General features: G+C 33.9%; 1 protein-coding gene across 1 annotated transcript; it reads left to right on the top strand.

Annotated features, from left to right (window-relative positions):
- The first annotated feature begins 13,190 nt into the window (after positions 1-13,190).
- On the top strand, positions 13,191-16,445 carry LOC139891643 (probable phospholipid hydroperoxide glutathione peroxidase). Its single transcript, XM_071874623.1, has 6 exons — positions 13,191-13,488; positions 14,858-14,934; positions 15,025-15,086; positions 15,185-15,303; positions 15,840-16,007; positions 16,093-16,445. The coding sequence occupies exons 1-6, from the start codon at positions 13,243-13,245 to the stop codon at positions 16,123-16,125; spliced, it is 705 nt and encodes a 234-aa protein (XP_071730724.1). The 5' UTR covers positions 13,191-13,242; the 3' UTR covers positions 16,126-16,445.
- Positions 16,446-17,836: the final 1,391 nt, after the last annotated feature.

Genomic DNA, 17,836 nt, shown 5'->3' with positions numbered 1-17,836 from the left:
AGTTATAAAAGCAGCGCATGTATTCTCAGTCCCAAAAATATATATTGCAAAAGCATTTAAAAAGGAAGTAAATGAAACTCACGCATATAAATATTGTAAAATAGTTATTAAAACATTGCATGTATTTTCAGCCCAAAAATATATAAAAAAAGGGAATAATGAAACTCACGCATATAAATATTGTAAAACAGTTAATAAAGCATTTGCATGTATTCTCAGCCCAAAAATGTAAAGAGTAAAAAGGGATCAAATGAACTCACTATACGATATTTTGTAGTAAAAATATGCATACGACGATACTGAACAATGCAGGGTTGGCCTCGGATTCACGAACCTCAAAGAAGTAGTCCTTAAAAAAATGCCCAAGTCCGAATTTGAACCCGCGACCTCCCGCTAACCCGATAATATCCTTAACCACTTATATGCCCCTTACTTTCTGTTGTAATTCATTCTTTAAATCATTTTAACCATAGTCATTGCTCTTATTTAATTATTATCACCTTAACTTCATCATAACATGGCATCATCAACATCACTAAACCGTATCATCTTCACTATCATGATATTATCATATTGTCATTACAATCAAATCCATTTCATCACCTTGCATCAAAATCGAACCCTTCATATCATATAGTCATCATCACTCTCGTGCATCATTATTCTAAACCCCCATTCGATTTAATAGTTTCCTTTCACCTTAACAATTTCATCCCGTTCTAGCTCAATCCGAAAAAGAAAAAGAAAAGAATGGGTCATAGTCAAATAAGTGGAACACAGCCTATTAAAAAAATACGGTCCACTTTCATTTGAGGTTTATAATCACCAACACATACTCAAATTGTCGGCCATAAAGTTTACATTGACCCACATGCACTATCACTTGTTGAGAAAGTTGATAATGCCTTTTATAATAATGTTCCACACTTTCAAATGGCCAAATCTTTAAACTGTGATTATATTTTAACGGGTTCATCTCGTCAATGCTAAACAGAAGAAGAGTTATAGTTATCAGTAGGTACCGCAATTCATTTGAGGTATGGTTTCACAATATAACAGAAGTAATGACGCAGCAGTTTGCAGTAGCGAGGAAAACGAAATGAAGAAATAATATATAGCGATTGAGTGGTGTACCAGAGTGGGTTTGGTCTTGGGTTTTCGATGGAGAAGACAAGAAATAGGAACTCGGCCCAACAGAAACTGAAAATGTTACGGCCAGTAGAAAACTGAATTACAGCCCAACTGTTAAAACCATGTAATATCGTCCAAATTGCTAAACAAAATCAAAGTTTATTTTCTTGGATTCCTTATCAATGGCACGACAAACATGCAATGATCTGAAAGTAGGGTTCTTTCATTTTGTAAGTTTTCAAGAAAATTGGCACGTCCCTACTGCTTTTTGGTCGACCAACATCAAACTTTATTTCACATACCTTATTTAATACACTCTAATATTCTTTATTTATATCCCACTAGCGAATTAATGGGTCCATCAAAAGAAGAAGTCGGGCTTTGTTGAAGAATCCCCACCGAAAGAAAAGAAAAATGCACAACATGTATCATTGTTTAATTGTATCCATATGCCACCTTAAGTGACCCAATATGTCGGCCATAAGGTAGAAAGACACATTCACCATTGCCTTTAATATATTTTTTTTTAGCATCCTCTTTATAAATATATGTGTGCAAGTTTGGAAAGAAAAAGAATCACACAGATTCATAATTGATAATCGAAGCTAGCTGAACGCGAATAAAGATTTGCAGCAGTAGCAGTAGTCGAGTAGCAAGAAGAAAAATATGTTTTTCATAATGGTTTATGGTGGTGATCGATGGTATGGTTTTTTTGTGGGTTTTGTGTTTTAAAGTGGTGACGATTATGATGGTTGAAATACGATAGCAGCAGTAGCAATTATAGTGAGTTAATGATGGTGTTTGTTGGTTGTTCATTGTTCAAGAGAAACAGAAACATAAGCTGCACCATCGAGTAGGTGAAGTGGTGGATGATTGTTGTATTGGTTATATAAAGGAATTCGAATATCTGAAGTAGTCTGAGACAATCAAATTTTGTTGGTTTAGACTATGGAATCTAAATCTTTCTAGTAAACCGACCAGAAGGACAATAGTATAAATTAAATAATTAAATTGATGTTGATTTAAAACGGATTTTGGATTATCCTTCTTGTTTTGGATCGTGATTTGTACAACTTAGATTCGATTTGTAACACTTTAAACAAAACAAAAAACAACAAATTAACAATAGTCTGATTGCTACTTGAAATTGAATTGAATCCAAACAAATCGTACGATTGATTTTTATATAATTATTATTAATATTTAATAATTATAATAATAATAATCTAAATACAAATAATAATAATAATAATAATAATAATATTAATAATAATAATAATAATAATAATAAAATTTGTAATGAAATTGATAATAAAAATATTATTAATGATAATTATAATAATAATACTAATTATATTAGTATTGATAATAATTTTAGTGATTATTATATATATATATATATATATATATATATATTCATTCTAATATTACTAAATTATTATTATTATTTTACATTTTTAAATACACACAATTGTTCGTGAATCGTCGGGCATAGGTCAAAAGGGCAAATGCATATATGAAACAGTTCAAAATTTTTGAGATTCAATTTAATAGACTTGCTTATCGTGTCGAAATCACTTAAAGATTAAGTTTAAATTTTGTCGGAAATTTTCGGGTCGTCACATGGTTGTTATCAATATTCTCAGAGTTTTCGGGTGGCGATAAAGAAAAATAAAGTCATGTACATGGCACATGGTGGTGACTAGGTTGATCGAGTCCAATCACCATCACGTGTCATTAGAACTTTGGTATGACTTACCATAATATAACCACATTGATCGAGTGTCGTTATATTACGCTAACTCATACCTCCATTCCCATATCACTCAAATGAATCAAGTTTGTGTAATCGTGAAGATTTAAAATGAACAAAGTGTAACGGTATCTCTAACGTAACACGTATTTAATCGAAAAAATTTGTGCAACTCTGAAGATGCGTTTCCCGAGGGAAGTGTAGTGACCCGAACTTTTCCATGATTATATATTTAATGAGAAACATATTTACATGATTAAATGTTTCCAACATGTTAAGCAATCAAACGTGTTAAGACTTGATTATTTGAAATGAGTTTCATGTAGACAATTGACCACCCAAGTTGACCGGCGATTCACGAACGTTAACTTGTAAAAACTATATATATATATATATATATATATATATATATATATATATATATATATATATATATATATATATATATATATATATATATATATATATATATATATATATATATATGGATATGTATATAGCTAACAGGATATTATGAAAAGTAAGTATCTCACTAGGTATATTAACAATGAGTTATATACATAAAATGAGACTATTGAATTATGAAACTCGAAACGAGATATATGTAACGATTATCGTTGTAACGACATTTTAATGTATATATATCATATTAAGATATATTCATTGTTGGTGATTTGTGTCACCAATATGATTTAAGTGTAATGGGATTAATTTGTTAACCAAAATAACCTTGATAAATATCGAACAAGTTTGGGAAAGTGTGGAGTGCACACTTGTTTGAACTTATCGTAATTATGACGGGGGTTCGGGGGTAGCGCCCCCGATAGCGGGGTCCAAGGGGTGGCAACCCCTGGCGGGGTCTAAGGGGCAGAGCCCCTGGCTGGGGTCGAGCTGCTAGGTCAGCTTAGAAATTTTTTGTTTGGGTTAATATCGCTTTATTAAAAATGTGTTAAAATTTGATTTAAAGCTTTCAACAACATTAAATGAGATTGTTAACTTAAAGCTTTCAAAAACAACACTTACATGTAACGACTAACGATGACTTAACGACTCAGTTAAAATGAATATACATGTAGTGTATTAAGATGTATTAGTACATTTTTGAAAGACTTCAAGACACATATCAAAGTACTTCTACTTAGCAAAAATGCTTACAATTACATTTCCATTCATTTTCATCAACAATTCTACTCGTAGTCATTCAGTATTCGTACCCGTATTATACACAGCTTCTAAACGTACTTACTATGGGTATATAACAATAGAAACTAGCATGGGATTCCACTCTTGATTATGTCATGCATGACTAATCAAATTCAACTTCTACCATGAAGTAGTCAACTAACTAGAACTCCTATTAACCCCACTCACCACTCCCATTCACCACTCACCAATCAATCCATTTCACTTCCAATTCTCTTTCTAATCCTCTCTAAACACACACACACACTCTTAGGAACTAAATTTCCAGTAAACTAATCATCATATTCATCAAAAATTACTTCAAGAATCAAGCTATAATCATCATAGGAAGAACACTTCAAGAACACTTCGAAAATCCTTTCAAGTTTGCTAGTTTACTTTCAATCTTGCAAATTCATTCCAACTAATCATCTAAGATCAAGAAACATTTGTTAATTATAGTAGGTTATCTTTCTTATTCAAGGTAATATTCATATCCAAACTTTGATTCGATTTCTATAACTATAAACTATCTTAATTCGAGTGATAATCTTACTTGAACTTGTTTTCGTGTCATGATTCTACTTCAAGAACTTTCAAGCCATCCAAGAATCCTTTGAAGCTAGATCAATTTTTGTCACTTCCAGTAGGTTTACCTACTAAACTTGAGGTAGTAATGATGTTCATAACATCATTCGATTCATATATATAAAACTATTTTATTCGAAGATTATAACATGTAATCACTAGAACATAGTTTAGTTAACTCTAAACTTGTTCGCAAACAAAGTTAATCCTTCTAACTTAACTTTTAAAATCAACTAAACACATGTTCTATATCTATATAATATGCTAACTTAATGATTTAAAACCTGAAAACACGAAGAACACCGTAAAACCGGACGTACGCCGTCGTAGTAACACCGCGGGCTGTTTTGGGTTTGATAATTAAAAACTATGATAAACTTTGATTTAAAAGTTATCCTTCTGGGAAAATGATTTTTCTTATGAACATGAAACTATATCCAAAAATCATGGTTAAACTCAAAGTGGAAGTATGCTTTTCAAAATGGTCATCAAGACGTCGTTCTTTCGACTGAAATGAATACCTCTTAAAAAAATGACTTGTAACCTGTATTTCCAACTATAAACTTATACTTTTTCTATTTAGTTTCATGAATTTCAGTTCATTATGAAACCATAGCAACTTGAATCACTCAAAACGGATTTAAAACGAAGAAGTTATGGGTAAAACAAAATTGGATATTTTTGCTTGTTGTAGCTACGTGAAATTTGTAACAAATCTATTCTAACTATAACTTAACTAACTTATATTGTATTATACATGTACTCTAACATATTATGTAACCTTGATAGAGCATAGACATGTATACAATGTTTTGACATATCATATCGACCCATATATATATATTATTTGGAACAACCATAGACACTCTATATGCAGTAATGCTTGAGTTAGCTATACAGGGTTGAGGTTGATTCCAAAATAATATATATACTTTGAGTTGTGATCGAGTCTGAGACTTGTAGACACTGGGTCGTGGATTGATTCGAGATAATATATATATTGATTTATTTCTGTACATCTAACTATGGACAACTAGTTGTAGATTACTAACGTTGGACCGCTAATTTAATAAACTTAAATCATTAAAACGTAATAAAAAATATTGTGAATATATTTCGATCATACTTTGATATATATGTATATATTTGTTATAGGTTCGTGAATCGATCCGTGGCCAAGTCTTAAATTCCGATGAAGTAAAAAATCTGTGAAAGTGAGTTATAGTCCCACTTTTAAAATCTAATATTTTTGGGATGAGAATACATGCAGTTTTATAAATATTTTACAAAATAGACACAAGTACGTGAAACTCCATTTTATGATTGAATGTTCGAAATCGAATATGCCCCTTTTAGTTTGGTAGCCTAAGAATTAGGGAACTGGCCCCTAATTGACGCGAATCCTAAAGGCAGATCTACGGGAACTAACAACCCCCATTCTGGAATTTGGAATGCTTTAGTACTTCGAGTTTATCATGTCCGATGGGTGTCCCTGAATGATGGGGATATTCTATATGCATCTTGTTAATGTCGGTTACCAGGTGTTCACCATATGAATGATTTTTATACAGATAGCTATATGCCTGTATGTTACTTATGAAAAATGAAATCTTGTGGTCTATTATTATGAATTGATAACATATAGGTTAAACCTATAACTCACCAACATTTTTGTTGACGTTTTAAGCATGTTTATTCTCAGGTGATTATTAAGAAGCTTCCGCTGTTGCATGCTATATAAAAACAGGAATTGGTGTCTGCATGCTTGTATAATATTGTTTAAAAACTGCATTCGTAGAATTTAATCGATGTGTAATATTATTGTAAACCATTATGTAATGGTCATGTGTAAAGCGTTATATTCTAGATTATCATTACTTGATAATCTACGTCATGCTTTAAAAACCTTTATCGATAAAATAAAGGTTATGGTTTGTTTTTAAAATTGAATGCAGTCTTTGAAAAACGTCTCATATAGAGGTCAAAACCTCGCAAAGAAATCAATTAATATGAAACGTTTATAATCGCTATGAACGGGACATTTCAAGAAGTGTATAACTGGTTGTTCACGTCAATGCGGTTTGAGTCAAACAATAATTTCTTTAGGTATGAAAAGAGTAACGAATTATGATAACGAGTAGTACGCAACCGTAGTGATAAGCAGTGATGACGATACTCACCTAGAGTAGTGGTGGTAGTAACAAGAAGTGGTAGATAGTGAAGAACACCGGTGTAACATCGGTAGTGGCTAGTGATTGCCATAATGGTGAGAACTTTATAGTACTCGTGGATAGTAAGTTGGGACGGAGGTAAATCACAACCTGGGAGACAAGGTTCCTAAACTAGCGTAACTAATGAAGTCGTCGTCCTCCTTACGCGTATGAATCTTAAGTTTACGTGTCTTACCCGAAAGTGGCAGAGTACGAGTTCGTATGATGAAAATTTGGTACCATTAAGAAGTTCACTTAAGAAAGATTCAAGTATAAATGCACAAGTAGTCAAGTAAGTGCTATCTATAGCAAATGCAAGTCAGAATGCAATGGTTAACTATCCGGTTGTAGTCTAGATTCACTAATGCGTCCTAACGACTCTGTCAGGCACACTAATGCACATCCTAGATCCCTACAACCAACGCCCTGATACCAACTGTGATGACCCAACAAAATCGCCATTGACGGCGCCATCAACTTAGGTCCCGTTGCGTGGTCTTAGTCCTTAAATGAGACGCGTTTGACCAAAATTATGTCGCATTCATTTGAAACGTATATGACTTGCAAAGTTTTAAGTTACCAGACGGTTCGACAACGAGTTTAAGTTTACAAAAGTTATAAAGTATAATTGAAATAACTTGCGACATAATATAAGTTGAAAGTCCCGAATGCTATCAATAGCGCATGCATGTAAACATTAAGTTTGAATCCAAAGGTGCTATCACTTAGGAATGCATGTATGCTTGACCCCAAGTAAGTAATCAAAGTATGCAGAAGCATGTATCAAGTAGCCAAGTATGAACCTGAGAAACATATAGAAAACTGTCAACGAAAAACGTTGATGAAATCATAGGTGTATTTGTAGACATTGTTTTTGAACCACAAGATTTTGTATGAGTTGATTATCCAAATCGTTTGCATTCCAAAGTTGTTGTATGTTTGCCGAGCACCCAATTATCAAGGCTTAACTGAATGGTACCTCTGAATCATAGTGTTAGAACCTACACTATACTCGAAAATATATTTCATCCGCCGACGGTAGCGAACCGTCCGAATGAGGGTTCGTCAAACCCGTATGGCCACACAACATAAGTTCACGCTTACACTTACACCCTGCAAGTGTAACTGATGATAATTGGACTTGAGGATTTTTGTTCTAACTCGTGCGTGGAATGTTTGTTTCGTACTTGTGTTCAAAATATAAAAGTATAAACCGTATATGTTTCTCATCCCATGATTTAAAAGTATAAAAGTTGTTGAAAAGATAGGACTATGATCTCACCGTAGTTACATGCCAAAGTACTTGTAATTAAACGTTGTGCAATGAAAGTTGCTTCGCATTGACCTAAACAAATAAGTTGTATCAATTACCGGTTACGACACAAGGTCGGGCGAAATGTGTTCAATTAGTCATGTGGCTCGTTATGACTCGATTATATAGCATGCGAATCAAGTTGTCAAGTTTCATGCAAGAATCAAGTATAAGAGAAAGGTTATAACGATTAACCAAAGGATTGGTTAAGTTTGAATAAAAGCCAACATTGGTCAAGTCAAAGTCAACAAAAAAGTCAACACTTTCGGGTCGGGTCTCGGACAATTTTTCTGAGTTATATAATCATATATGAGCATGTTAGAACAAGTTACATGTTAATCGGAGGTGCGTAGCATAGTTAGAATTAAACGTGAAACGACAAAATTGAACAGCCCACTTTCCAGGCAAACGCCGCGCCGCGCCAAAGATTGGCCGCGCCGCGGCAATACACCTGAGCTGATTCCTGGCTGTTTCAAATGTTCAAGTCTCGAACCAATTTTCACCACAACACAAAATATGACCCGAGAACACTTAAAACACATATCATACATCGTTGGAAAGCTACTTTAACGAGGGATACAACTAAGAACATATAATAAACCAAAACTAGCATTTACAACAATTAAATCCACATCGAAAGATCATAGAATGTTCATTATCAAATGTTCAAAGTTCATAATTTGCATCTAACAATTCGGACGTTAAACGTACACATATAGCATGCCGTTTTGAAGGTAATCAAATATACAATACAACTAACCACTTACAAATAACGTCTCATAGCATTCAATGCATCAAAAGTTCATATTAAGAGATATCAAACCCTAACCAAAAATCATGAATTTAACATTTATGTTAATGAAGTTTTTCCAAGTCAACCTACATACCAAAACGAAGCTAATGATGCTAGTAACACTTTTAATACATGAGCTTTAACATTTAACAACATTAAATCACCCAAAACTCAAGATTAAACAAACCCTTTTTCAAGTTCATGCTAGTTTATGCAAAATAACGAGATCGAGCAAATAAATCACATATTCATGTTAGACTCGAGCCATAGACACTACCTAACACACTTTTAAGTTTAAAGGTCTAATTTATGAAAATTAGAGATTTTGAAAAGCTTACCCCAAGCTATAAAATTGGTACCAAATTGTAGAGGATGATGCAAGGATCACAAAAGTACAATTTGTTTTGATGCTAGCTTCTTGATTTGGATTTAGATACTGAATGAATGAATTGAGAGAAAAATGGTGTTCTTGAACTAGAGAGAAAAGAGAGGTGGGGGAGGTGGGTGGTGAATGAATGGTGGGGAAGAGTGGGTTGACTAGTTGACATAGTCACTAGTTTGCCCACTTGGCAACTTTAGTCCCTCGAGTTTAAAAGCGGGTGCGTGAATTAACCGAACGAATTATTTTAAATACGCTAGAGTAAACGAGATGTGTTATAATTAAATAACGGGAATATTAAAACGCTAATCAATGGAGGATACGAATCTAGACAACGAAAGACATTAATTTAAAAAAAAGACGGGCGTTAAAAATAAATTAATGGAAAAATGCGGGTTATTACATTTGCAGACAACAAAATGTCATGTTTCAAATCTTTGCAGACAACAACTATGTCCTGTTTTAGATGGTTGTAAGACAACAATAATGTCTAGTTTCAAGTTTGTAAACCACGATATTTAGCAATAAAAGTTTCTAAAGTGTATGCATCTCGTGAGCACTCGAATTATGAAGCTTAACACGGCGCATGGTATCCCACTAGTCTTCCTTTTACCCTATAATAATCTACACCGACCAAGTGTATCGTTTACGAAGTAACATGCACCTCAATTAATGTAGGGTGGGGTTTGTCAAAACCCAACAGATCTGTCCACATGATTCGCGCTTACATAAGTAATTTAACCTCTAATAATTCAAAAACAGTTTTACTTCCTTATTTAGCTTGACTTGGGCGTTACGTACAAACACGGCTTAAGGTGATGGAACCGGCGGCTAACTTTGTATTTTTCTTGGGCTTCAAGTTCTTCGATTTCTGGCTTGATTCTGGAACTTTCTGGAATTTCTTCACTCTAGCCGACGGCTTTACTCATTTCAGCTGGCGGCTTTACTGCATTTTATGCTTTTTTCCTGTTTTTATCTTGTTTAATCACGTTCACTAAACAAACACATCAAAATACCTTTTTACCATATTTATTAACTTTTGATCATAAAAGTATTAAAAGTGTTGTTTTAAATTCCAAGATAACGCCTCTAATTACTTGTAAATTATGTATAATTTGGGCGTTATCAGCTAACCTCTAGCTTCTCAATCAGTGGTTTTCTTTGAATCTCAATGTAACCGGAGCAACTAGGAGAACCAACACCTTTAACAATGGTCGAAACGGCACGAGCAGCAACGTCATATCCTTCACGCCTTGAGACTTGATAGCATTTCTTAGAGACATCTCTTTAAACGCATGGCAACATATAAGTTGAGAACAATAAAAAAAGAAGGAACAAAGGAACAAAGGAACAAAACATACTCTTATCCCCATATAAAATTACAGGCATTTCTTGCCCCTGTTCCCATATCTATGCCATCCACAGCTTAAATAGAATGGTGGCATATTCTCTTGAAATTAGTGTTATCATGAAAACCCTCGGGGATAGGATCCCTATACTGATGAGGTACAACTGCCATTTTCAAATCACAGACAAAAGGGTGGTACTAGGGAAAAAGAATGACTTCTTGACATACACAAAAGAGGATTTTCGATTCCTAACCTCAAGACTATTGGAAGAGAAACAGACAGACGAATTTGAGGAATCTCCCTTCTTTCTCTTTCTTTTTGCTATGGTGACCCAATCCCCGACATCACCAGTTTGAAAAAAGCACTCGAAAAGATTAACAGAAAGCTTACCTCCATAAGCCCTGCACATGACTTCGAAAGCCATGATATTGTTGGTGGCAAAAGGGTGGAAGATAAAAACGTTCACTTTAAAATAACTCATCACGCTCTAGGTAAAATGACGAAATTGGGAACCTCACATTACATTATGTAAAAACTGACACATACATCCCAACATATTCACCAGAAAATCCTAAGATTGTTTTTCCTTCTGGCGGAATAATCATATCTCCATCCGACAACGATAGGGTTCATATTAAACTTGAAAGGATGGACAGAGTAACATTGCTGGAATGGATTGCGTAACTTAGCATTACAAAAACAAAAGAAGAAACACAACGATAGTACCTTGATTAACGGCAAGAGAAGATAATACTCTGATCGGAGGAAAAGATGAAAATTGATAAACGGTGAAAGAATATTTATTCATAGACAAGCCTTATTACATAAAGTAGCAACTATCCCATCAATCAAGTCTAAATAAACCCTTGATAATCACACCAGGAATAGACGATTATACCCTCCACCAAAAAAGAAAGAGGAATTCCATTAACTTAAACTGTGGGGCTTGATAGTGTACCCCACCTTCGGGAGTACACTTCATCTTTCGTATAATTAAAGACCGCTTCGTCAAATAAACCTTCACGAAGCAACAGAAGAGCAAATGCTTGCGAAAGAGTGAAGTAACGAAGCAGTGGCATCGAGTAGAGTGCACCGAACCTCGGTTTGCAAAAGTCAAACAAAAGAGAGCTAAACTAGCTTGGCCGCCACCTTTACTAACTAAGGCAAGAGACAACATTGCTTTCGCTTGCAAAGACCCACTTATAGAAAGTCAAAGAATCTTTCCATAATGCATGGAAACTCCACAAATGCTTCAAAAGATTGTATTTCATCTCTACAAATAGGAGGCAAGAAGAATGAAATGACTCATTCTACATACTTGACTAATACATATTGTGTTCAACACACATAGGAGGCAAGAAGAATGAAATGACTCATTCTACATACTTGACTAATACATATTGTGTTCAACACACATGTACTCAATATCTCTTGGTGGCGTAAAGCATTTCATGAAAAGCTACCTTTGAAAAATCGCCAATAAAGATGATAGAACCCTCTTAGACCATTCGTAACGGGTCCTAAGTGACCCCGTTACTTGTCCACTTGGCACCAGAAACGCCGGAAAATGGCCGTAACCAGGCGGCACCTGGTGGCGTCAGTTTGGCGTTTGGGGAGAAGAAACGAGGGAGGTCACGGCTGTTTCTTTTTTATTATTATTATTAATTTAAAAATATTATTTTTATCCTCATTTAATACTTAACCCAATTAGATTTTAACACATCATCACAATACTCCATATTAACACCAAAAAGTAACACCACCAATACTCCATTCAACAAAGTAACACGTCCTACTCATCCAAAAAATACAAAAAGTCAAGTAACACGAAAAGTGACCACACTAATCATTACAAGTTTTTATTCACTTACACAATTTATCTTCGTAACCTAAACACCCAAATCTTATCATTTTGATAAGACTCGTTGAAAAATGTGCAAACAATTACTGTATCATTCGAAAATACATGGATTAAAACATCACTTCTTTGAATGTATCCCTTTGAAAACACATCCCGAATCTTTTCTTTTTTCTTTTTACTATGTCAACCTCCCATGACTTGACAGAAAGTTGCAAGAGCCAAGTTTAATTAATTTTAGTTTTAGTTTTAATTTTAATTAACTAATCAATCAATTAAATTATTGTTTTCAAGTCAATTCTACTTATATTTTCTATTTTCTATTCTATTTTTTCTATTAAATATTAAACGGGAGTTCCTGTTAAAGTTAGGATTCTTCTATTCAGCCGTTCGTTTTCTATAAAAGTGGAAACGAATAAATCGTGAATTCCTGATAATATATGTGCGTTCACACTTTCAAACAAAATACGGTTTACACTCATTCATACATCATACTAACTGCCACGTCATCACACCGCAAATGCCCACGTATCCATCGCAATATCCACACGCACAAAAAAATTTAACACAAAAAATATCAAATAGTGCCTTTTAAAAAATAAAAATAATCCCTTTTTGCCAACATTTTGTTATTTTTTCACAATCATCCTACGTACAGGATTTATATAAATATACAGAACCCAGATTATGTATTCATCAGCTCGTGTTTTCACCAATATCATAACCCCTCAAAATTTGATCTTTCCTACAAAAACCATCACAAATTATCTTCAAATTTCATCTGTGTCTATAATTTCTAATCCAATAGGTTCGAAAAGATCTTGGTTTTCTACAAGATTCTGTAGTAACAACAAAACCCCGGTGTTAGGTTTAAGATCAGTTCAATCAATGGCTACTCAATCGAAGCAATCAGTTTATGATTTCAGTGTTAAGGTTTGTTTATTTCATTTTTAGGGTTTTCAAGTGATATTCATTTAATTAAAGGTTCATTTTGGCTTTGTGGGTGATAAAAATCCAAACTTTATTCTCTACTGGTTAGCTGATATAAGTTTTATTTTATGGTTTGAAATTACTTTTATTGATTGGGTATAAACAATTTTATAATTTGATTTACTTATTAATTGGTATTTATGTAATTTTTAGTTGTTTAATTTTGATTGATGCCTTAAGCTCATGAGTATACTTCCTCCTTAAATTACTTATATGCCCTTGAAATAAGCTTGCCCAGACACCTTGAATGACCTAACGTTGTGGGTTTGTAGGCGAAAATTAAGATTTGTGTCTGTTTATTAGATTTTAGGATTTTATATGAAGCTGATTGATTAATGGTATAGTTAAATTATGAGTGGGTATCTTTAGATGTAAAAATTTGATCTTGATCTTGTTATTTGCGTTTGTTTACTTCATGTTACTTAATAGTTAACATGTCTTTGAAATGAGCCTAATTGATTGATGTGCCAAACTAAATTGTTTAGGTTATGCATAAAATATTTGAACTTGATCATTTTATTTGTGTGTGTTTTTATATTGCTATCTAGAAAGATTGTTTCTTGAATCAGTTAGTATACATATTCATTAACGATGTACAACACTTTTATTGAAAGTAATTATATTGGTGTTCTCGAACGACGTCTTTTAGAGGTAGTTGAAGATTGAGTTTGAGTTGGGTGTGTCTCGCGTGTTTTTTTTTTTTTTTTTTGAACGACGATTTTTTGGCATCAGTTAATCATTTATTTCAACGACCCTCATCATTTGCACGTAACACACACGTTCGGGCGGAAACCCGAACCCGATCGACGGTACCCGGGAACACATCCATTCGGGCAGTGGTCCGGGTAGAGGTCCGTGAACGAATCCGGTAAAACCTCCCTATAGGGTCAATATATACCACCATTATTGGTATTCAATTGGTTTAAAGAAAATCATGTCATCCCTAAGGATCCCTAAGGATCGAACCCATGACCTCTCCCTATCCCATGACACAAAGTACATGGGGAACCGTTGGGCTATGCCCGCAAGTTCGTGTCTCACGTGTTTGGTTGGTCATTTGGTGTATGGTGTAAATTTCAATGTTTGTTGGTATATCGGTTGGTGTTGTGTTTATTGGTGCAAATGTGTGGCGTATTTTGTTACAATAAGATCTGTATCAATTGTACAATGGTGGTCTGTATCAATAGTAACACTTCATATCTACTTATTATCTTCTGATTTAAAAATTTAATATCTTGTTTTTTGCCAAAAAAAAAAAAAGAAAAAAAAAGAAAGAGTAATTATATAGTTCGTTGGTTTGATATTCTTTCAGGATGCAAAGGGCCAAGAAGTGAATCTTAGCAAGTTTAGGGGAAAGGTCTTGTTGATTGTTAACGTTGCATCACAATGGTGAGCTTCAAATTCTAAACATCTTTTCGTAATCGTGATACTAATAATACTATTACAACTGTGATCTAATCGTTTGTTTTCGTTTCACAGTGGCTTTACGAACTCTAATTACCCTGAGCTGACTACTCTGTACCAGAGGTACAAAGATCAAGGTTCGTGATCTTCAGTATACTTTAGGTGTTTGTTTGTTTTTCTTTAAAAATTTGGAAGGGCTTGTTGTAAATTTGAGTTATTTTTATTTATTTTATAGGTCTTGAGATTCTTGCGTTTCCATCGAATCAATTTAATGGGCAAGAGCCCGGAAGTAATGAAGAAATTCAGGAGTTTGTTTGCACTCGATTTAAAGCCGAGTATCCCGTCTTTGGAAAGGTTTGTATTTTGGGTTTGAAAGATAAAGGTTGTCATTTCGACCCATTTATTCTTTGAATTGGCCGATATATGTGATCTTAGATAGGTCAACAAGTTCGGGAAATGCGATAAATGGGTTGGATGAATTCTGTTAAAAGAACGCTCTAGTACATATGTAATACAATGGCATTTTAATCATATTAAGAGTAGTCTCAACCATGACACCATTCCTCACACGACACATCAGCGTCACATCAGCACTTTCTTTCATTTTCCCAGGACACTTTCTTTCATTTTCCCAGGACAGAATGTGGACAGATTCACACACACACAGAGGCAGCCCCCTAAATAGTTTTTCGAGTTGACCTAAACCATTTTAAGTTGTTTCAACCTGTAATCATGTTGACCTTTTACTCAACCTGACTAGCATACCCATTTTGCCACATCTATTGAAACTAACCAGAATTTGTTGAAAGACTTGATGTAGTGTACGGTCTTGATATTAACTTATTATTATTATTATTTTGTTCGTTAAATGGAATTTTCGACGAGTGTAGGTTGATGTGAATGGAAAAGCGTCCGACCCGTTGTACACTTTTTTGAGATCAAGCAAAGGAGGGCTTCTTGGTGATAGCATCAAGTGGAACTTCACTAAATTTTTAGTTGATAGCGAAGGAAAAGTCGTTGATCGTTATGCTCCAACCACTACTCCGCTCAGCATCGAGGTGAAACTCAACTTAATAACATAATCTTTATAACGATCAAACCCTAGAAAACTCATGTTTTTGTTTGTCTTCTTCTACATTGCAGAAGGATATCAAGAAGCTCCTTGGTGTTGCTTGAGTACTGCCCCCTCGGTTGATGTGTTCTTTGCTAATTTTTCAATAAATAAGCTTTTGTATCTATATGCGTGTTACAGTACTGTTTTCTGTGGTGTAATTTATTTGCAACCGAAGTTTTTATAAATGAAATAACCTTTATATGTATGGACTAATGGAAATAATAACTAGTGTATATCTACAACCATAAATACCCAATCTCACGTGTGCGTGTTGGTTGTAGTGGTCAGCTGGTGCGGCCACTCGGGTTGTAAACTTGTGCCTTAATAGTCATAGCAATAAAAACAGTTGAAAATGAGTTATTGGTTGTCATGGTTGTGTTGATTCAAGTTGAGCCAGTGGGTTTGGTTAAGAGATGTTAAGCTTATAAATGACATATTTATACAGAGCTGAAACAACTAAAAAGGTCTTAAATGTTTTTCTATTGCTAATGTTGTATAAAGAGCAAGTGTTGTTAACTCTTCCTTTAGTGCACGAAAAAAGGTCTTGATGAATTTGTTAGTTTATTGAAAGCGTTCCGGTTAGTTTTTTAGTTTCGTTATGGTTATGGGTGCTCGGTTTAGATAGTTTGTTAGTTTCGTTGGGTTTTCTCTTGTATCTTTGTTGAAGATGTTTTCTATTCGAAAACGTTTACCGTATTTATATAAGCTTTTTTTATTTTTGCCAAAAAAAAAAAAGGAAAAAAAAACACTAAGATTTTTTAAAACTCTTTAATGGAGATTCAATTAAAGTCGTTTGAATGGATTTCCGCTAGAGTGAAAGGGCGCAAGTTAGATTGGTTGAATTGGCTTTCGGATCTGTGGTCTCACTTTGTGCGATCGTGTGGTATGGAAGTTCATGTTTTTCGTGATTAGCCATGTTTCGTGTCTTGATTGCTTTAATTTATGTGGATGTCGTGGTTGTTTGATTGGGATTTTTAAGTTCTTAGTTGTGGTTTTGCCTTTTTTCATATTGTGTGATTAGGTGTACTTATCTTTTATATATGGGCGGTGATAATTTCACTTAAATTTTTGATAAATCCATTTAACTAATGCATCATTATTTGCACTGTACAAACTATTAATACACAGATTTAAATGAATTTGTCAAAAAGAATTAGTGGATACTAGTGGGCAAAGCCGTACGTTGCACGATTTGTTCCACGGTTCAATATTTTAGTATTCTTGTATGAAATAGTTGCATAATCGGGTTTGCTTAGATCCCCGATTAGGCCAAGGATGTTGATATTTCACTGAATTTCTATCATTTTAAGTGTTGTTTTGTGTACACTCTTCAGGGCTTCTAATCTTACGTGTTAGTATTTTTTGTATGTCTTACTAAATCTATGCTTAAAGTAACTGATCATATGCAAATGGGTTCTTGTCACAAAGCACTCACCCATAATTAAAAAAAACAATTACTTGTTATTAGGAGTAATTGTAATTTATCATATATACAGTTTAGGGTTATATAACAGGTACTACGTATATGTTAGCTTGAAACTTTTAGTGTCGTGGTTGGAACTTGAAGTTAAAATGATTCACTGAAAAATTTGTGAAAAACTCGAGATGGTTGAAGACTTTGTGTAATAGCTTGAAACAAAACCAACACTTATCTATTATTTTATCATTATCATAATTGTAAATTAAAACTGCAAATGTTTCAAGACTTTCTTGAAATAAATTAATCTAAATACATCCATCAATATGTAAAAGGGAGTGATATGTACAAAACCT

Source organism: Rutidosis leptorrhynchoides, chromosome 2 (genome assembly GCF_046630445.1).
Source record: "Rutidosis leptorrhynchoides isolate AG116_Rl617_1_P2 chromosome 2, CSIRO_AGI_Rlap_v1, whole genome shotgun sequence".
Lineage (NCBI taxonomy): Eukaryota > Viridiplantae > Streptophyta > Magnoliopsida > Asterales > Asteraceae > Rutidosis > Rutidosis leptorrhynchoides.
This window is presented reverse-complemented; position numbering and strand designations above follow the sequence as displayed.